General features: G+C 43.1%; 1 protein-coding gene across 1 annotated transcript in view; it reads right to left on the reverse strand.

The window, feature by feature from the left end:
- Positions 1-22074, reverse strand: part of LOC8028325 (glycine receptor subunit alpha-2) — a 410983-nt gene that overhangs the window by 68275 nt on the left and 320634 nt on the right. Inside the window, exons 5-6 of the mRNA XM_042290809.1 lie at positions 15676-15758; positions 13164-13298 (exon numbers count right to left, since the gene is read on the reverse strand). Of these exons, the coding sequence (XP_042146743.1) occupies positions 13164-13298; positions 15676-15758 (218 nt within the window). The remainder of the gene's footprint in view (positions 1-13163; positions 13299-15675; positions 15759-22074) is intronic.

The raw sequence follows: 22074 nt of genomic DNA on the forward strand, positions 1-22074 counted from the left end.
TATCAGATTTTATATTTAGGGTTTTGCGTTATCCGTTTTAACTGAGAAAAACGGGCTAACATTTGCCGAAAATTTGTTTCAGAATTAGATTTTAACCAAACAAGGTCAGTATTATGTCGCAGCCGTTATATATATATATATATATATATATATATATATATATATGTGTGTCTGTACCTATAGTTACGGTGAAATATGGTTTATTTACAGAAGACTAAGGAGGTTTGCCGGAGAAAGATGAGCTGGATGCTTCAACCATGAGGGATCGGGAGATCGGGCACTGCTTCTTTTCCTTTATCTCCTGCCCGATTGCTCGAATTTGCTTCCTTCATCCTCGTAAGATTACTTCCCTCGGAAAAAAAACGACGTCTTATCGTTGAGCTACGGGGCCGATGGTGCAATGTAAGGCTTTAGGCGAAGCACGTGCACTGTGTCTCGTTGTTTGCGGCGCCCGTCATTTTGTTCATGGGGGGGTTTTATGACATAGGTGACGTCACTAGATTTGTGGGAGATCCGGTAGGGTCCACTGTAACGATGTTGTAGCTTTTCAGCCAATCCAACATGGCGCCGCGGTGTCCAAAGGAGTAAAAGATCTCCGGGAGAAAAACTAACATGCTGGTAGGAACTGTCGTACCGGGTGCACTGGCGCTCTTGAGAATCAAGTGTGCGTAGACGAGCTAATTGGCGGGCGTCTTCGGCTCGACTTATGCATCAGATGCGAATGCTGTGAGGAAAGCGTCTGGTTGAAGTGGAAGGAGGGAATCATTAAGGGAGGTTCACGGTTAAAGAGTAGATGAAATGGGGTAAAACCTGTAGTGTCGTGGCGTGAAGAATTATATGCAAAAGTGATATAGGGTAAGGCGGCGTCCCAATTGCTGTGATCGGACGAGACGTACATAGACAGCATGTCGGATAATATCCCGTTCAATCGCTCGGTCAATCCATTTTTTTTGTGGATGATAAGCGTTGGTGACTCGGTGGCGCACGGAGCGGGACTGTCGTATTTCTGAGACCACGCGCGAGAGGACAGAACGCCCGCAATCGCTGAGAAGTTCTCGAGGTTCTCTGAATCTAAATATGACGTCGTCCAAGATAAACTTGGCTAGGTCAACAGCAGTACTGGTTGGAAGGGCGCGGGTGATCGCATAACGAGTGGTATGATCTATTGCAACTGCGATCCAACGGTTGTCAGTGCGTGACAAAAGGAATGGTCCTAGGAAATCAACCCCGAGTCGCTGGAATGGGCTGCGCGGAGGGTGCTGTGGTTGAAGAAGTCCTGATGGTCGAGTATGCAGTTTCTTTCGATGTTGACACATGTCGCATGAGGAGACATATTTCTTAAGAGTTGGTACATTCCAGGCCAATAAAAACGTTCCTTAACCTTTCTGTACGTGCGAAGCAGACCGAGATGACCTGATGAAGGGGCGTCGTGTAGTTGGTTAAGAATAGTTGCCTGTAGGTGTTTAGGAACCACTACAAGCCACGGTATTCCATCATGTCGGAAGTTTTGCCGGTATAGAATATCGTTCCGCATCGGAAAGAGTCCTGAGGATGGCTGGTTTAGTTTTGACGTTAGATGTTCAATATGAGCTCAAAGAGCTGGGTCACGGCGTTGTTCCTGGGCAAGGCTGAGGAGGTCTGAGATCGGAAGGACAGTCAGTTCAGTGTTATCTGAGTAACCGATTGGGCTCACTGGATAGCGGGACAAATATTCAGCATCTTGGTGCATTTTTCCGGATTTGTATACGATGGTGAAGTCATATTCTTGAAGGCGATGGAAGTGACCAGCGGCCGAGGCGGCCAAAAGGATCTTTCAGTGACGACAGCAAGCAGAGCGCGTGGCGATCAGTTATGATGCGGAAGGGACGTCCAAAGAGGTATAGCCGAAATTTACAAATTGACCATACCACAGCCAAGCATTCCCTCTCACAGATGGTGTAATTACGCCCAGCTGGTGAAAGGAGCCGGCTGGCGTAAGCAATTACTGGTTCTGTTCCAAGTTGATGTTGCGAAAGAACAGCTCGGATACCGTGACCACTGGCGTTGGCTCGAATTTCGGTGGGTGCCGTGTTGTTGAAATGGCAGAGATTAGGGCTTGATGTCAAAGCGGCCTTGAGATACGCAAACGACGACTGGTGTTGATGGTGCCATTCGGAAGGTTGATTTTTCTTGAGGAGGGAGGACAGTGGGACTGCGATGTGTTCGAAGTCTTGAATGAAGTGGCGAAAGTAGAAGCAAACCCCCAAAAAACTCCTAACGTATTTCGTTGATTGAGGTTTGGGAACATTTTTTACTGCCTGATTTTTTTCTGGGTCTGGCAGGATACCTTTTTTGTTGAGGAGGTGCCACAGAACTTTATTTTGCTGGCTTGCGAACCGACATTTTGATGAGTTGAGCTGTAGTCCAGATTGTCGAAAAACTTTAAAAAACTTGCTGCACGCGTTCGAGGTGTTTGGGTCAGAGAAAATGATTACATCATCGAGGTAGCATAAGCAGGTTACCTCTTTTTAGGCCTTTGAGGAGACAATCCATCATTCTTTCGAACGTGGCTGGCGCATTGCAAAGACCAAAGGGCATCACCTTAAATTCGAAGAGTCCGTCAGGTGTGATGAACGCAGTTTTCTCGCGGTCCGATTCCCCGATGCTGATCTGCCAATACCCCTACCGTAGGTCAATGCAGGTAAAATACTCAGCGCCATATAAGCAATCGAGAGTGTCGCCTATACGGGGCAGACGGTACACATCTTTCTTGTTATCTTGTTTGATTTGCGGTAATCGATGCAGGAGCGCCGTGATCCGTCCTTCTTTTTTGCTAAGACGATAGGAGAAGACCAAGGACTTAACGAGGACTGGACAACGTTTTGTGACAGCATATCATTAACTTCATGTTGGATAGCGCGGCGTTTGCTCGGTGATACTTGGTAAGGACGGTGGCGGATTGGAGGTTCAGTGCCGGTGTCGATTCGGTGAGTAACTGCATTTCCTGGCCAAGAGGACGACTTTGAAGGTCAAAGAGGGTGTGGTACTTAGAAAGCAGGTCGTGAAGTTGATGGATCTTATCCTCGTCCAAAGTCGGATCAATCATGGTTGTCATGCCGGCGAGGGCAGGGCTCGACAGTTGCGTAGCGACGGTGCTTTCTGATTGTTTCTCGAAAATGGCGGCGACGACACAATTGATTGTAGGGAAGCTTAGCGCAATAGTCATACCTTTCGCTAATATTTGACGACTCTGCCCAATATTGACTACCCATACATCTGTGGCACCACTTTGGATGGTTGGAACGCAGTGTGGTAGTGCAAGCTGCCTTTGGAGCAAGATGTTCATATTCGGTGTGCTAATGTAGTCAATGTCTTGGATAGAGTAGGTCGTTGTGACGTTTATGGAGGCAGGAGACAAGGGAGAAATGCGTGATGTCTCAAGACAACATAATCTGGACACAACTGAGTCAGGAACGTCGCAAGACTCGCTGGTATCGAGCTCAATCTCACCTTTGCCACAGTCGATGAGGGCCGAATGTGAGGAAAGAAAGTCCCAGCCGAGAATAATTTCGTGGGGACAGGTTATAAGGACAGCAAAAGGATGAAGCTAGTCTTGTTGCACATGGTTGAAAAACGCCGAGACTGCGGGTAAACGACACAACACTGAAAAGTCTTTTAGTGTTGTGTCGTAGAGACTTTTTAGTGTTGTGTCGTTTACCCGCAGTCTCGGGTCTTTTCAACCATGTGCAATGTGCACCAGCTGGTTTGCGCCCTTACTTTTTGTTGACTAGTCTTGTTGTTGACTATTATGCGAGCGCCGCACATGCCAAGTGGTGAGATTATGCCGCCATCTGCACCGCGGAGCGTTTTCGTGTCAGGTGGCGTCAGTACTTTTCGTAAACGTCGTCGGAGGTCTTCGCACATTATGGAATTTTCGGCCCCAGTATCGACAAGGGCTAACGCGCTAATACGGTCAATATGAACCATGAGTCGATTATGAGATGTAGCGACGATATTGTATAGAGCATTTGCGGCTTTAAACTGCGATGCAGCCTCACCTCCTAAAGCTGCATGGTTCAGTTTTCCAAGGATCCAAGATCACGGGACGGCGAGACGGACCGGCGAACCAGTGGGGACAATGATTGGCGGTGACGCGGGGACTGAGGGCGAGGGTTCCGCGATGAGCGATAGAATGTTGCATGTTCGCCCTGGAGGCCATCAGGGGGAGAAGCGAAGTTTCTATGTAATGACGACCGTCATTGGTGGGTAGGAACGTCCGGTTGTTTGGTTGTCGGTTGTTTCAGCGATTTCGACTGTAGCGGGCGACGTGACCAGCCATACAACAGATAAAACAAATGGGTCGGTTTTCGGGGGTCCTCCACGTGGAGGGGATACGTCGGTAATATAATCTGAAGGATGGCGTCGCAGTCGAAGATTCACAGGCGCAGGATTCTGGTGTATGTGCCTGTTGATCAAATGACGGTCGAAGACTTGGACGCGGCGAGCCGGAGACCTTTCCATTTCTTGCCTAACGACAATTTTAACGGCGGCTATCGATAACTCGTTAGTCGATGAGTGAGGAGACCGGAAAATACCTTCAGCGGGCGTCATCACCTCCAGTTCTCGGCGGACGATTTTCTTGATGCGCTCTGTGTTAGTATCAGAGTCTTCACGAGATGATGTTGCCGAGGTGTTTGGCAAAAGGTTGAATTTTTGCGCTCTCCTGCGGGTATTCGCAGCTTCGAACTTGCGGAACTTTTTCAGGACCTCGTCGACAGTCTGGCAATCCTTGATGACAAGTAGCTGAAAGGCATCATCTGCGATGCCTTTGAGGATGTGTTCCATCTGTTCGATTTCTGACATTTCGGGGTTAGCTTTCGTGCACAGAGGAAGGACGTCTTGGATGCAGGTTACATATGATTCGATCGACGTTTGGACGCTGGATGCTAGCTTTCGCTTGGCCAAGAGGTTTCGATCGGTTGGATGCCCGAAGAGGTATTCAAACTTGGCTTTGCAGAGGTCCCGCAACGTTGGTTCTTCCTCATGTGTTTCAACCCGCGTACGGGCGGTATCACGGAAGTAGAACATGACATTGACCAGCATGATTGCGCCATCCCAGCGGTTGTCGACACTCATTCGTTAATAGAGGTCAATCCGGTCTTCTACCTCCTGGTCTCCTCTGCCGGTGAAAAGGTCAAGATCTCACGGTTTGGCGATTACCAGTGAAGGCTGCCGCGGAGCTGGAGCGCCTTCGGGTGGTGTTTTGGAACTGGAAGTCATGTCGGTCGGAGGTTGGCGACGTCTGCTCTGTGTATCCAGGTAGGGGGCCGATACGTACCTCCACCAAAGAATGTTACGGTGAAGGATGGTTTATTTACAGAAGACTAAGGAGGGTTGAAGGAGAAGGATGAGGTGGGTGCTTCGACTTTGAGGGATCGGGAGATCGGGCACTTCTTTTTTTCCTTTATCTCCTGCCTGATTGCCCGACTTTGCTTCCGTCATCTTCGTAAGAATATATATATATATATATATATATATATATATATTGCTTCTTTTTTTTTTTGGGGGGGGGGGCGATTCTTATCGTTTGACCTTGTGGTGCACTTTTACTTGGAGTTGTCAGATCTTCCGGATCATCCTACTTCAAGGTGGGGGAGGTTGGAGAATCAACAATCATTTGGGATGACATTTTTCTTATTTTGGAAACGGGCCTTGTATGTCAAGTTCCCAGTTCAAAAAAGGGCGCTTAAATGTTTTCCTCGTTTGAAATGTGCCACAACTTCTCAATGTATCATAGTTTCTATCACATTTAATGACGAGATTCCCGCATTGCAACCAGGCTATTGTGACTACGTGAAGTAGGCAGTTTTTTTTAAATGTGATACCTCTTGTATTTTGGTGTTAACAGTTCAGTGATTGGTTAGTTTTAGGTAGTGTAGTACCTCGGATCGGCAGCTTGCCAGCTTGAAACTCGTACTGAAAGAAAGCGCCGAGCGGTCGTGGTAAATTGTGAGAAGTCGATGCCTAACCTTACTGTGATAGGTAATAAATAACGGACACGCACTAATATAAATAACCTCGAAAACTGCACATGTGAATATATTACAAATATACAAATAGCAGTCTAGGTTACCAGTGAAATGAAAGGTTTCTTGTTATGTTCATCCTGAGTAGAGCACATGTGTGTATCTACCTAGTCTTCATACTTAGTTGCTGGGCGTATCTTGTCCTTTATTTTATGTTGTACACGCTGCTGCGAGAAAAAATACTATTTTAAAAACTTGGCGCGTTAAATTTTGAGCCCAATTTCATTGGTTTCAAATTGTCACCTTTCCTATTGCAGTCGCACACTATTCATGATAGCACTTGATTAAAGCTACAATTTGGAAATATTCGCCCAGCAATGACGGAAAGACAAGAAAAATTAAGACCATATACAGTTTGGGTTGAATAAAAATACCGAACAGATTACAAAAAAATAACCTTAAAAAACTTAAAATAAAAGATGTTAACTGAAAAACGAAATCACGAGAACTTCTTTCTTAGGTAAAAACCGAAAATACACAACCCTAACTATATACTGCCACAACCGTCGGCAAGAGAGCGCGTGCATGGCACAGTGGTTACCGCGCTTGACTTTCGCGCGGATGCCCAGGGTTTGATTTCTGGCAGTTACTTGTCTTTTATTTATACTTTCCGTTTAATCTTCTGGTAAATTGGAGAACCCTGTGTCTTGTTCGAGCTCCAAATGTTCTAGCCACCGAAACTTCTACGGCGATTTTTCCAGAAGCCAACGCGTTTACAGAAGGGGTTTGGCGTGGCGAGCCGCAATCAGTATCGCCCCAGCGTTCGATCTTTCTGTTACGCCGACTTCAACGCCCGCGACGCTCTGTTTTTATCTTCAGTTCACTTTTTGTTTTGGGCACAAGTTAAACGTTTCAGTTTCCTCAGCCATTCCTAGATTCGTCACCTCGTCATTGGGGACAGCCTCAAAATAGGCCACCTAGGCGTGAGCGTTTTAATAATAATAGTAATAATAATATTAAGAATAATAAATTTATTTGTGAAGGAAGAGCATAATCAAGGCACAGTGTAGGTTCGCCAAAGCCATCATAAGCTTGTGCGGCAAAACGAGCTATGTACTAATTGAATAAAAATAAAAGAATTAGTTCAAGATAAAAAATCGCAGAATTATCACTAAGTTTTTACAGCAGTTCCAAGTGCAACTGCTCTCCCCCTCCAAAAAAAATTTTTAAGTCAGAAAATTATTTAAAAAAAACACACAAACACGCAATGCACTGGCGTCACTTTTCACCATTGTTCGCCATTGAAAGTAGTAGAAATACTTGTCCAGTACCTTGTGACATTGAAGATCCTGATGACTTTCTTTGCTGTCATATAATAATAATAATAATAATAATAATAATAACAACGACAACAATAATCTTCATTTCTTTGTGCCTACAAAAATAACCATTTTTTAAACGTCTGTGCACATGATGAAAAAAAAGATTTTTTTCTTCAGTAAAGTTTTTTTTCTCTTCCTTGCGTAAGACACACTAGCTGAAATTACCAAAAAAAGCACTCTTCCAAAATTGTGTGATTGAAGTTGGCAGCCGTATACCCGAGAGGAAAGACGCAGGTTGACACGCATGACGTGTTTTATAAAGGAGACAGTCTAATGGTTTTTTTTTTCTTTTAACACACTGGAAACCAGACTGAAGACCTTGCGGAACAATCTTTACGCTGTTTTTTTATCGCATCATTACATTGCCTAGCAAGAGAGACGTCGAACGAACTTCAGAATTTTGACCGAAGCGTAAAATAATGACAACAAAAGAGCGACGTGAGTGGCAGTTGTACAACAAATCATGCCCTTAACGACGACCGTGCGGGGTGTCTGACATCTCGCTGTGGTGCCGCTACTGGTTTCGAAAGGGATTTTACAGGAAGAGGTATAACCTTCAGGCCGTACACGAAGCGCGTTCATAAAGGAAAGTGCTCGAAGTTGAACCATAGGTTTCTCGTTGGGTTGGCTCCTGAGACATTATGATGAATCCAAGTGCGGAGTTCATTCTTTGATGGAGAATGGCGTGGACTCTTTTCTCCGAAGCCTTTGCGACTATAAGCATTACGAGTACTTGAAAAAGTTCAGCTGCCACTACTGCAACTTCGATACCCCACCTTCTGATGCCTGGCCCGAGAGTGATCGCGCAAAGGGAAATTTTCCTTTTTTGAATTCACATTTATACAGTTTTGCTTCAACCATGAAACAACTACATCAATATATACAGGGTGTTTTACGGAAGGTAGACCAATTCGATATTCCGAAAACTATGTATCGATGAAAAAAAGATTGTGTCGTTTTGGTCCTAGGCAAGGGGCCTATTTAGGAAAATTATTAAAGTTCGGGATAATTAAGTAGTTAATTATTTTCGCGTACTTATCTTTTAAATATTAAGTTCAAGGGCGTAGTTTCATCTGAAAACTTGCTAAGCAGCATCGTAACTACTAAATAAAAGGAAATGTGAAGTGCTATAGACGGCATGCGCTGTATTTTACAGATTTCTGAAGAACAGCACAAATTTGACGGGTTTTTAAGCTTCGGTTTGCAATCGGAGCGCTACTCGGCATTGACGGTACTGCGCCCGGAGAAGAAATTGTGCAATCAACATCTGATTCGCAGTCTTCGCGCGACGCAGCAGAGGCAGGTTGCTCTATTTCTCCAAGGGGCGCGGTGTCGTCGGTGCCGAGAAGCGCTCCGATTGCAAACCGAAGCTTGAAAATCCATCGAAGTTGTGCGGTTTTTCAGAAAACTGTAGAATGCAGTGCGTATCTTCTATTGCATATATTTTTTTATTTAGTATTTTCGATTATGATGAGCAAGCTTCCATATGAAACCATGTCTTTATACTCGATAAATATTAAAAAAATATGCAAAAATAATGAACAACTTAATTATCCCAAACTTTAATACATTTTCTACATAGGCCCTTGGCCTGGGACCAAAACGACTCAAGCCATTTTTGTTGCGATGCGTAGTTTTCTGAATATTGAATTCGTCTACCTTTCGTAGAAGACACTGTTTATTTAACGCAGACCCCTGAAAGATGATGCGCAACGGTGCTTTTACTTAACATATTAGGCTGATATTTGCTTTTAGTCTTACCTTTGTTAAATTACCGGCGCGTCAGAAGAGTATTGTACAACACAATACTTTTTTGAACACCTGTTGATCCTTCATATATACTTTAATAATGCCAGACATTCTTGGGAAAATAACTCTCAAATGATTTCAAAGGCAGACTCGTGAAGCTTTTAAAACAAGGTAGGAAACGTGAAGTGTTCGTCATCAGGAACCTGAAGTAAAACAAACAAATCACGGAAATCTTAGTTTTAGAATCGCAATTGTTATGATAGGTCTGGTGTCTTTCTAAAAATAAAATCAGTTAAGATGTGAAGGGGTATGTGACCAAAGACTGGAGACTGCACATTTTATGTGGGCCAGGAGAGCATCTTCAATTCGTTTTTTTTTGGTATTTCGAAGTGACCTATGCGAGTGCCTAACAAAAGGCCATCTTCATCGGAGGATTATAGGCTGTCAAATCTCTACTGGAGACGTTTAGTTTCAATAGCTAATTAACTGTACAGCTTACGGCGCCATAGAATGTATAGAAAACTTTAGAATCTGATATATTTTAGTGCGGTCCTTCCAGCGTTGCGAAATACAACAATCGACACGTTTTGATATTACCGATGACGAAATGATTCTTTATGGTTGTAGTACGTTATTTGACATAAAATTATAAAACGAATAGTTTGTAACGTGCTGTTTGTTCTCACTACTTCGAATACTAATGCGATTCTTGCTCAGTCTTGCCTTAGATTGCATGCATGCGTTAATTACCGTAACAACTAGAGCTTGAAGCTTTAGAAGCTGTATTTCTGACTTTTATGGGAACATGAATATATTTTTTACTTTTGTGCTTTTCTCAGTTGTATTAGTGTGGTAGGAATTAGTATCCTGCATTCAGACCTCTACTACATGTTGTTCGAAGTAGTCGCGAGATCAATGTAGAGGGGCTTTGAAAGTACGAGTTATAAGAACATAATTTTTGTAGAGTAGTAAATTGTATTGTTTATTATCTCCTAAAACAAAGTAATCAATCGAGAAGGTCACTCGTGACAGACACATAATATTGAAGCCCAATTACATACTTGTAATATGTATATGTGATCTTGATGATCTTAATCGACTTCAAACCTGGTGCGATTTGTGGCAAATGTCATTAAACATTAGTAATTGTACATTAGTTTCCTTTCCTCGGCGGTATAACCCCCTAACCTACACTCTCAGAAAAAAAAGGTGTATTATTACGCCCCTTGTCCCATATAATACACCCCAAAACTTCATTTCGACCGTACAGCTCCCCATAATCGAACAGGCGGCCCCAAAGTTTACGAGGGGCTTGATAGCCGTGTGGTACAACTTATTAAGATAGCTGATGTACGTATTATTGACTACAAAAAAAGATTATCGGAGTTTTCTTGGCCGTACTGTAAGAGCTCCGTGTTTTCTTTCTTTGGTCTTTCATACGTACTTTAGGAATTTAATAAGTTATATCTCACCGTTATCAAGCCCCTGGTAAAATTCGGGGACGTCTGTTCGACTATAGGGCGCTGTGCGTCGTTCAGAAGTTTTGGGGTGTATTATATGGGACAAATAGGTGTAAGGTGATACCCTTTTTTTAGAGTGTACAACTATACTATCAATGAGGCCATCATTCCATCAGAACTAAGCTATAAATACCTAGGCGCGCACTTCTCTAGGAACCTATCTTGGGCACTGCATGTGAACCATGTCATCTCGGAGTATAACCGATCACTTGGACAACTAAAACATCACCTCGAGTAAGACTTGCCGTCTATAAAGCACTAATCCGCCCAAAGCTAGAATACGCTGCCGCTATATGAGACCCATTCCAACATTACCTCAGCCTTCAATTAGAAGCAATTCAAAATCATGAAGTCAGGTTCATTTTTATAGCTATTCATATGAAATAAGTGTCACCGGCCTAAAGGAACGTGCTCAACTAGATAACCTATTACCTATTTTACACCCGGAAATATTTTAAACTAACACTCTATCATAAATTCTATTACGATTTCCAGCCAAATTCACCATACATCATGCCATCCGCCCGAACACCTTATCGTACCGGTCATCCACATAACGTGATGCGCACCAAAACTAGAACAGTGACCTCGTCTGCTTGATTTTTTCTGCGCGCAGCGAAGGAATGGAATGACCTTCCCTACAGTATCATTTTCATATCTTCTACTCTTCATTTCAAAGTGAAATTGAGCGAAGTCATTCTCATCGCTGCCTCATAGTTGAAAGTGTCTTTACAATGTTTTGTTTTTGAATGATTTCAGTTTAACCTTGTATACTTTATTGTGTCATTTTACTCATGTTGTTCTTGTTTTTTTTTACTAATTTTAAAAACGCGAGTGTCAAAACCTTCTGTAATACCCTCCCTGAGGGGGTCTTGAAGGTCAATTGAAATAAATGTGCATAATCACCACCCCCCCCCCCCATTTACACAGGTTGAAAATTGAATCACATTGAATTATTTTATTGCAAACTGCTTCTTGCTACCATTTTCGTCATTTCATTTTTGTGCTGACTAATTCGTTGGCTGCGTTTTGTATTAAATGCAATAATGCTATGCACGGAGATTATAAGCAAATGCTTGGTAAATATTGCAGATGTACCCCAATTAGCAATATGCCTGGCCCCTCAATGAAAGAACCGTGCATGCTTAGAGCTGCAACCGCGAAGTGACACGCGTAGAATGTTGTATTTTTCTGCGGAGTTAACAATTTTAAGACCCGTTTTGATAATATTATGAGCGAGAGAACATAGTGTTTTTGGTTATTTGCAAGTAAAATTTGCGTGGTTGGAATCCCATCCAAATTTGTATAATGTGAATTCTATAGGTCCCTGAACTGGATTGATCAAGCAGCAGGTACGTGCGCGCATAGTGATGCTAAAAAAGCTAACCAGTTCTTTAGTTGATTATCCCGTTTACGGCCTTATTGTCTGTCTACTCTTGGCAAAAAAAAATGTCAATCAACCTCTTTTTACATATCGTAGATCTCATGAGCCCAATCATACCTATCGTATATTACCGATTTCGTCTGCATTCGCCTTATGTTCGGGCTTTCCTATTTTTGATTTTTGTTAGAATTTACGGCTGACGGCTCCCCTTTTCTTCTAGCCACTATGAACCAACAAAAAATACCGCACAATCTATATGAAGAGGACACCGATTAATGTTTCTCCACCAAAGTTATCTAAAACATCTTAGCTCTTCTTAACTAGTAGACACTTCTCTAGTTTTTGCCGTATTATATTTCTACCGCAGCTCCTATTTCTTCTGTCTTCGAATATATTGCACTGTCATAGACGGTAGCTCCTGCTTGATTTTGATAGCTTTTTGCTGTTAATTTTTAGTTAGCTTCATCAATTTCACTTTTTCCCAATATATGTCTTAATGAATGTTGTGAACTATCTTTTCTCGCCATCTCTGCATTGTACAGTCACGTGACAGTGTGCTACTTGTAAATGAAATTTATATGCACATACGGGGGTCATAGCATTTCGCACTTTCTTAGAAGTTTTTGGAACAACGCGCTATTCTGGAACATCCAATAACAATGAGTAGCATCTCAAACATGCAGGCACATTGCGGGAGAAATGGTCAACATCGTGTCATAATCCTGGCATCCGCATTAAAAGCACAAAAAATAAAATGCGGTCAAGATTTACTACTCAAAAGGTAGTGAAACCAAGCAAGAAAAAATAACAAAGTATTGTCCGAGAAATGAAACACATGACATACACATGTTACAAAATGTCTCATAGACAATAAGGGGAAAAGAGGGAGTTGATAGAGATGTAGTGCCGATAGAGATGTCATCAGCGATGGCCAACGCTGGTCACAGATTGGACACGTCGATTGCGTCAACGTTTGGCTCAAACATGACTCGAAGCCAATGGCTGACGCAGTACTCATTTCCAATCTGTGTCCAGCGTTGGCGCTCGCTGGTGACACATAAGAAGTCATCATTACGGCCTTGTCTTCTAGGCGGTGTTGGTTGAGCTAGTTTGTGGCACTTACCAATGTGGAATGTCTCATTGCACAGCGAAGTGGTCACATTTTCAATTTCGAACTGAGGTAGCTTCATGTTTTCGTATAGAATCACAGGCGCAATCCCAGACCAGTGTAGCTGAAGTTCGTCCTTTGTTTTGGAAACTGAAAAGACAACAAAGCAAATTTGCATTGACTTGGTCTGTTCATAACATGTCATTTAGGCCATTGAAACACTGGAATGTGGTTAAAAGCAAAATGACGGACAAATATATTTTGTTGACATACGTTTATTTTTTCTGGCTTGGTATAATTCCTATAATTTAGACAATATACTTTGAACTCACATAAGGAAATGCGCACAAATCGTTACCAGAAATGTTGGGCTATGTACCAATTTAGAATTGTTTATTGATTGATAGTCTGGCTTTTCCTTAAATAATGTTTTGGTGAATTGGCTATAATACAAAGGCTGATGCATTATACTTCGCCTCAACCTACGACGGGCTAAAGGCAAAAGCTACGGGCCGCCAGGTCCAATGACGAGCCACTTAGAAATTACCTGGTATTGCGCATTGATGCACGTATCAGTGCCCGCGTCTCGGATCACTAATGGGGACGGGTCGACAGTGGTTCGAATCAAATATCAGTGAGCGACTCAACAATTTTACATTACCAAAATGCCACGACGTACAGGCTGTTTGCAGTGTCGAAGCTATAGAAATAATGCTCCGAAATAATGAGGAGCATTATTTCGGAGCATTATTTGTCCACCCCAATCAATGCTAGGCATGTCATAGTTTAGCGTGGAACGTGACTGGACCTGGCGGCTTGTGGCTTTGGCCTTTAGTCCATCGTAGGATGAGACAAAGTATAGTAAAATATGGAAAAATGATAAATATATCATTATACTTAAAAGAATGCAATCGCTGTGATTCCTTGAGCTTTAGGGATACAGGAAAAGTACAATATATATAAAAAATTACATTACTTTATCATTTTATAACAAATTCAAATGCTACGGGCTTATCACGCAGACAAAAGGGAGAACAGCAAAAAAAGTATGAACCTTTGTACCCACGTTTAGTTGTTAGGTAGAACTACCTAAAGGAGTGATGCAACGATTTTACCTTCGAAAAGATGTGCAGCTTTTAGTTTTTAAATAGTTTGATTTAATAAAAGAAATAGAGAAACCACTTAATTGTTTTGAAATATTGCGATTCGGTTGCGCAATAGAAAAGAAAAGAACGGGAATATTTCGCGATTTACAGCCACGGGGGGCGGAATGCGAACACGGTCGTGAAGCACACCTCGATGCATTGTATCCACCTGATGAAATGTGCCATTATATGCTCAATCTAACGCTATATTTGATAAATATTGTCGTTTCAACATCAGTAAATGCGCCGAAAGCCTCATATCGTCCACAAAGTTGAACTATATTACTAGGTGGAAAAAAAAAAAACACACACAAAAAATCTATACCTCCCATGATCCTCGCCCCGTTGCTACTAAGTCGGTCCAACTTTCTTACGGCAAGGGAAACGCCCCCCCTCCCATACACACACACACTTCTCCCCTCTTGCCCTCCCCACGTACCTCAGATCGACCTTCAAGGTCGCCGCGTGAATCGCAAGCGGAGGCCGCGCGGGCTGGAGGCTCTGAATGAGAACGCAATTAGATTCTCCTTGTCCCCAGTGCGCACGGGAACACGTCGCTGCACACGTGACTCGAAACACGGTGCAATAGTTGTGAGTGGTTTGGAGGCACCCTAAAAATCAATAATTTGACAAAAAAAAAAAAAAAGACCTATCCCAGGCGAAGTTTGTTTTTAGTTCTTTTATCCAGACGTGACAAGGGACAACTGCTACAATTATTTGACCGATAGACCAAATAATGTTCCATGGCCCCTTTAATGAATAAGAAGGCGCGAGAATGGGTTTTTGTAAAGAAATGTCTTTATTTTCACATAAGGAAAAAATAATTGTGCTTTAAAATAAAACAAGGACATCCGTATTAAAAATGAAAATGGAATCTCTCTGGGGCAACACATTTTTCCAGTAGTTAGTCTTGATTTTAGGTTTAGCAGCGAGACGATGATGCCAGAAACAACCTCAGAAAAGGGCGGCACACTTTTGTACGATTAATTCTTTAAGGCATTAATGAACGATAATTCACGAACCGGTTAATCGGGAGATTAAGTGATTAATTTTACCGCTCAACCGAACGCGTGGCAGTTAGCACACAAAATGAGTACCGACTGGATTGTACACTTCTATAAATGTGTGTTGACTCAGAATGGCAGATGTACATAGAAAGGAATATAAAGCAAATTTCAACCTCACGCGTGGAATATTACGATCACATGCATTACTGCTTTCACCTTCACTATATATCAACAGTTTTGTCTTACTCCTCAGTGCTTGCAAGCGAACATTTTTTTATGAAAGGATTAATAAAATATCTATAAAAAAGCAATTTTTGTTTTCCTTCGAGTTGCCATAACCTTCAGCGCCTGGGTGGTGGTTAATCGAACACTTACAGGAAGCCAGCTCGATCGTGCAGACTTGTGCGTCGAGTGGATACCGGTAGAGGTCCATCATGCAGGAGAAGGTTAGCTTGAGCCTGCATTGAAATAAAACAAGAACATATCTGTTAAAAAAAGAAAATAAACGTGTACGATCCGAACGTTTCGAGTACTTAAGTGATGCTCAAAAGCAAACTCACCCACCAACAACGTAAAAAGAAAAAAAAAAAAGAAGAAAAAACCAAAGAAAACAGGTTAATTTCAAGTCAGAAGGGCAATAACTTAAGCTTTCTAAAAGTGATGTACAGCTTTCAACAACCATCTACTCAGAAATAAATAATGGTCCCTCTGTCGAAACAAAACATGTCCTTATTCATTTCTAGCTCGGTAAATATTGAACAAAAAGCTATTTTTTAAGGTTCTTTGGGAAGCAGTAGCTGTCCCTTACGCCGATGACTTCAATAAATAATAACTTCCGCTGCGCGACAAATAAATATTGCAGTCCTTTTTACGATCGAAACACAAAATATTTTTACGTTTACAAAGCAACAATATCCAGAGGCGTAAACAAGAACAAAAGTTTAATGCGTCGTTTTGTCTTGGTGTGCGTATCAATAGATCCTGATTTAGCGAAGGGCATTTCTGCAGTACTGAAATATAGGCCTTTTTACGTAGATGTTGCCATCTTTCAAATGGCGGGGTTGATGGTGCTACCTAGCGTCTGCCTGGTTCCAGCAGCTCCGCCACCCCGTTCCCTTGAGTATGGGGTAAAGCCGGAACAGCTATGCTTGCCTGAGCGCCGGGTGCACCCTTCCGGTCACTACTCTTCCGTTTTTTTTTTTTTTTTAGTGTCGTTTTAACTCAGGTATCAAAACAGGTAACCCTTCATTATTCGTTTTGGAGTTTTACTGCACCCTTATTACGTTCGAGACTGCTTTGGCTCCGCTGAGCAGATATGGTTCGACTCCCACTATCGAAGGTGGAGGCTCGAAGGCGAGGCGTAATTAACTTGCGTTACTAATTACAACTATAGTTGGGCGTGGCGGAGAGGACACTCGCTACTTGCTGCGTCGACAAATGCAGTCGTAGGATTGAGCGTCGAACACGCAAAGTGGCCGCGATTATACCGCTACAGAAAATATCGCCGCCTTTAAGTCATAACTCATGTGCGAGTTAATGACGGCTGTTGCTTATGCATGAGTTACTGCATTATTACAGAACAACCATTTAAACATGAATCCAGATTTCCATTTTAATTAGATACGTTTGACTGGAGGTATATTTAGCACCTGCTTAGCGCAAAATAAAGAGAAAACTCACGTGAATTCTGCTTTTTTACCTTTTTTTATTTGGATATTTATTAGATTAGTGTAGTGACGGGAGCGCTAGTTGCATCCAGTGAGGCGGATCGCTGGCTGAGCGTGCTGAGGCACCGCAGCTTGAATCACATTACGCGAAAGCTCGCACCGCAAATCCCAGGAACACTGGATTCATTCCCCGCCCTTGTCGGTTTCGATCTGAATGAACGTCGTGCAGACGTTCGGTCGTGTACAACTACTGCGCGATGCACGTTAAACTCCTCAGGCTAGCAGTCGTACTCCACTGGCTGAACTACCGGTTTAAGTTGAGCTAGTTGGTACATGTATACGAGGAAACAGCTTGAACACTAAACACTCACACACAGACAGTACAGTACATACACAGAGCCTATGTTTAGGAAATGTGCATGTCCTAAACATAGCCACTGGCTATCTTTAGCCAATGGCTAAATATAGCCACTGGCTAAGTTTCTCATATACAGCGTAAACCAGAGTAGTAAGGTCAGTCTGCCATACCTAAAAGGCGGACCGACCTTACCCTGTCTAAACACGCACGTCTAGTTTGCTCCAGTTTTCTGTCAAGTGATCATCTTAACCCCAGAGGAACCTGACAGTCTCAACTTGATTCCTTCTACGCCGAACATACGAACTCAAAACAATGAGATGTATGTAGAAAAAGCCAAACGGGGACATAAAAAAAAATTACCGCATCTCCGCGTGGTGAATGATGTTGATTGGGGCGAAGCTCTGGTTGTGCTGATGATACAGATTTTGTTCATAGGTAGTGCTGATCTCAGAAAGAGAATGTGTGGTATGGAGCGTGGTTATATACGCATTTGAGCATTTGAGCGCAGCGCTCTCTCGTCTATAAACGTTGAGCCAATGCATACAAAGTTTAACTGGATTATATACGGATTTGACCGCAGCGCCCTCTCCTGTATGGACGTTGAGCGGCTACATGCAACGTTTCATTCATGACATCCCCAGCTCTTGAGTTACTACCACATCTCAGAGCGCCCTACTCGTCCCGCAGTCGTGGCCGAGTGGTTAAGGCGATGGACTAGCATTCCATTGGGGTCTCCCCGCACACGTTTGAATCCAGTCTAATCCGCAAACATTTTTTTTTTCTTTTTTTACGAAGACAGATGGGATGGCAGTCGATGTGAGCACGGACGCCGGACGGACGAGGCTAGACGCTAAGGAGCTTCATCCCTAAAAACAATTATGGAACTGGGCACATGGCGATCGTATTTTAGGACGACCAAGCGTGTCGAACGTTTTTTCAATACCTTTACGTTATAAGCCCCTCATCGAACACCCGGAAACATTACAATCAAATAAACGAATACAAATTACTCCGAGTTTATAATTGAAGGCTAAGGACGCAGGTATCACAAGTAGGGTTTTCGGTAAACCAGGAAACATTACCCCAGAGACCGTGTTATTAAAAACGGGGGGAAACCAAAAAAACAACTTCGCATTAAAAAAAAAAACAAAAAACAAAAAACTCTATTTATTTTTGTTATTTTTGTCCACCCGAAACTGTGCCCCAGTAAGCCGTTCGCGAGGCTGCTTCTGTTAGGATCAGCGCCCATTATTTCATATCCTCGTTTTATCAACACCAAAATCTTCAGGTCACGTGCAGAGTTCCTGGTCGTTCTAAAATTCAATTCCCGTGTCTTGTTTTCTGCAGCAAAAGTCCCGATAATCACCGTGTTTTTTCGACACCGAAAAGTGGTACCGAAAGAACACCAAATCTGTAATCCACCTCCTCCATCTCCCCCCCCCCCCCTCAAAAAAAAAATAAAAATAAAAATATGGGTTTGTATGACAATAAACCCCGAAATCACGGAAGCATAATCACAAGCCGTGATCGGCAAAGTAGCGTCGGAAAATATTGGAAAAAGTTTGTTCTAATACATTTTATGGTTCAAAAGAATGCAACCGCATTCGCCAAGCGGTTTGCACTGCTCCTTACAGAACTCCGCCCGATTCATTCTTGGCAAACTAGGTAAAGTTGTTTTTGAATCCCAAGAGCAGGCGGTAGAATTAAAATGATCGGAGTTCTCACAAAGTTTATAATGTCGTAATTTACTGAATTCATCGAATCAGTAAGCACCGCAACCAAATAAACGCACGAAGCAGTGTCACTTCCCGTACAGCACCAACGCGGCGTCGTCCACTCATCCAGGCAGTGGCACGCTGCAGCGCTTCTATTTTAGATTACGGCGCTGCCGGATTTAGTGAGGTCACACAATAAAGCCGTACAGGCGAGGAGGTCGAAATGTTTACGGCGTTTAGCCAGCTTGTTCGTCGCAGGTCTCGCATTTGGCCCAGCACAAATCGCACTGAATTCTTCGTGTCATTTATTCAATCGAATGCGGGTTTCAAATAGGACGCTAGTGACGCGTCAGCGTCTGCGTGGATTAGTGCTCAATTTGTTCACCACTAATTGAATAAGAGTGCCAGTCGAAAGATGAATCAGCGTCCGGTTGCGTCAGCCGAACAGTATGTCGGAAACATACAAGTCATTTTTGTATGTTGCTCATTCGTCCGAAGTGAACCTCTAGTAGAGTGACGGTTTGATATTTTGAATAAGGTTAGCTTTTTTTTTTTGGCCACTGAAATATTTGTTTGCATTTGGATTGTTCGTTAATTTTTAAATTCATTCTACAAGCGCTTACATTGGCTTCCAAAACTAATGTACTTAAATATACGGGAAATTTCGAGGCCACCTAAGAAATTAGTTGTGAAAGCGAAAGCTTGAACGTTGTTCATCTTCTTCCTTAGTTTTTTTGTGGTGTAGTGGCTTGGATGGTCACGTTTTGCTACTGGCGAGATTGCGGCCGCCGACGATGTATATGTCTCAGGCGCCACCACGTTCCTCGGCGCCGAGAGTAGCAGAAGCGGCCGCAGCCCCCCTCCTCCGGCAACACCTAACACAAGAGCGGCGGTCGAGCGCGCGCTCTCGTGAAGCGGTCGCCGATGGCTGTTTAGGAGCCGCTTCACTCAGCCAATGTGAGGATGGGCCTTTCTTTCGCTTTATTTTGTGGTTACGGACGCCGCCGGCTCCGCTCCATGGGGTAGTTAATGCTTTTGTTTTAAAATCATAAAAGCGCAAAAAAAAGCAACTGCGTTATATATTACTGATGTGCAGTTATGATAAGAGTGACCGCAATCAGTCTTTCGTAAAAAGGTTTATTATAAACATACCTGGCTTCTTGTTTTTTCTCTTGAAAACAACAAAAGTAATCGTTTTTTTTTTTTTTTAAAATCGGGAATGGGAAGATTTGTGGTGTAGAGGCGTGGGTCTCCCTTAATATGAAAACACAATATAAAAAATGAAACGAAGCAATGTGTCGAAAACTAATCTTTAGAGCCTGACGACGCCACATGCAGCAGTTTCTCACCAGGGTTTGGAAAGGATGACAGAACGGAAATGAAAGCGACGCCACCCGGGGAAGGGGGCGGGCCCTCGCCTCAGCGCTTTCGACGGGTGGAGTGCAATCTGTCTTTGTCTCACCCAGCTGTCGAGATGTCCTGCCCCTCGGTCTCCCCCTCAGGGGTCCCGGTCAGCGCACAACATTTTCCGCATTTACGGGCGGTTAGCTGCACGGCCAACCCAAGCATCTCAGTTCAAGGTCAGCCAATTATGGTAATACTTACTTTCTGTAAATGAGAAAGTTTACATATACCCGAGTTCGGTTTTTTTACTTGTACAATTGTCAAATTAACCTCGGGAATTTTAAAGGTGTGTTTCCAGTTGAGATAATGTTTCACGACACCCAAGAGGATGTCTTTATTTGTCAATATATTTGGTGATTTTAACTGGTGTAAACTCATGTAGTTTTCATCTTATATGCTCCTGCCTCACAGTCAGACAGTGTAGTTAGTACCGGGCTTGTGTATTCATTTCTACAAAATGTCTAGTACGTGGCCATAACTTAATTTCTTCAGAAAGCAAAGCTAGTAATAGATCGCCATTTGTTCTGAATAGACGCCACTCGACCTCACAAAATTAAATATTGTAGTGAGAAACATTTGATGGTTTAGATATCTAGAAACTTCCCAATGCCCTGTCTGTACAAGCATCTTTACATTTACGTATTTGTTGATTGGGCCGGCTAAGGAGGGCACCCTGCATAGCGGTAGGAAGGGTGCAAGCGGAGCTAGCATTATATCGTTGAAACGATATTAAAACGAAGGCCACGCTTTCGAACACTAGAATGGTAGTAGCACCTCAATGAGATTTTTCCAGGCAGAAGCCTATTGAGGCAACATGTTACTGCATATGCCTTCCGTCGCGTTTTGTTTTCTTAAATGGAAGCCAAAATTAAAAATTCGTAAACAACCAATTTGATTCTAATTCAGCTCATGTCAACGTTACTAAAACACTCAGTTGGGAAACTCGCCGTCTAAACCTGGGCCGCTGGCGTCCACCGAGACCGAGCTAAATGCGACAACAGCGCCACTCTTTATCATTTGTGTGTTTTGTGGTCACCTTGAGCTTTTTGAAAGCCTGTTTTTGCGTAAAAACAAACGAAAAAGACTCCTTTTGTCTTAAATTTATTGGAGTCTAGTACAAAAAGAGGGGCGCGTTATATTTTTAAAATCTTTAGTTTGCAGGGTTTTGTGGCACAATTGATATTGTTTTTATACAACCATGACTCAGCGGGCCTTTCAGGTAGCACGTCCCGCCCTAGGTGCATTTTAACTTCGGTAGGTGAACGCGGTGCATCCGCCGGGTAGACGGGGTGGCACCCCTGTAACCTCTACCACTGTATCTGTTCCTAGAGCCAAAATAGAAGTCACGTGCAGTTCCTCGAGTGGCCGCTGCGGGAGAAATGGTAGCGTTATGCTCGTCATTAGCTCGGTGCTCGGAGACAGATTGGGGTCACTTTTTCAAAGCTGTCTCTATGGGAGTTTCCCAACTGAGTGTTTTAGTAACGTTGGCTCATGTCGAACCATAGCCTCCTATATACTGACAAAACTTGGCAGATTGTCACGAGAAGCGGCCGCCGAAATGGAAAAGGTGGAGTGGCAGGCAACGGATGAGACGAGAGCCACGTGACTGGCGCCCCGCTGTGGCGAAACG

This window comes from Ixodes scapularis, unplaced genomic scaffold, assembly GCF_016920785.2.
Source record: "Ixodes scapularis isolate PalLabHiFi unplaced genomic scaffold, ASM1692078v2 PGA_scaffold0__279_contigs__length_252992795, whole genome shotgun sequence".
Lineage (NCBI taxonomy): Eukaryota > Metazoa > Arthropoda > Arachnida > Ixodida > Ixodidae > Ixodes > Ixodes scapularis.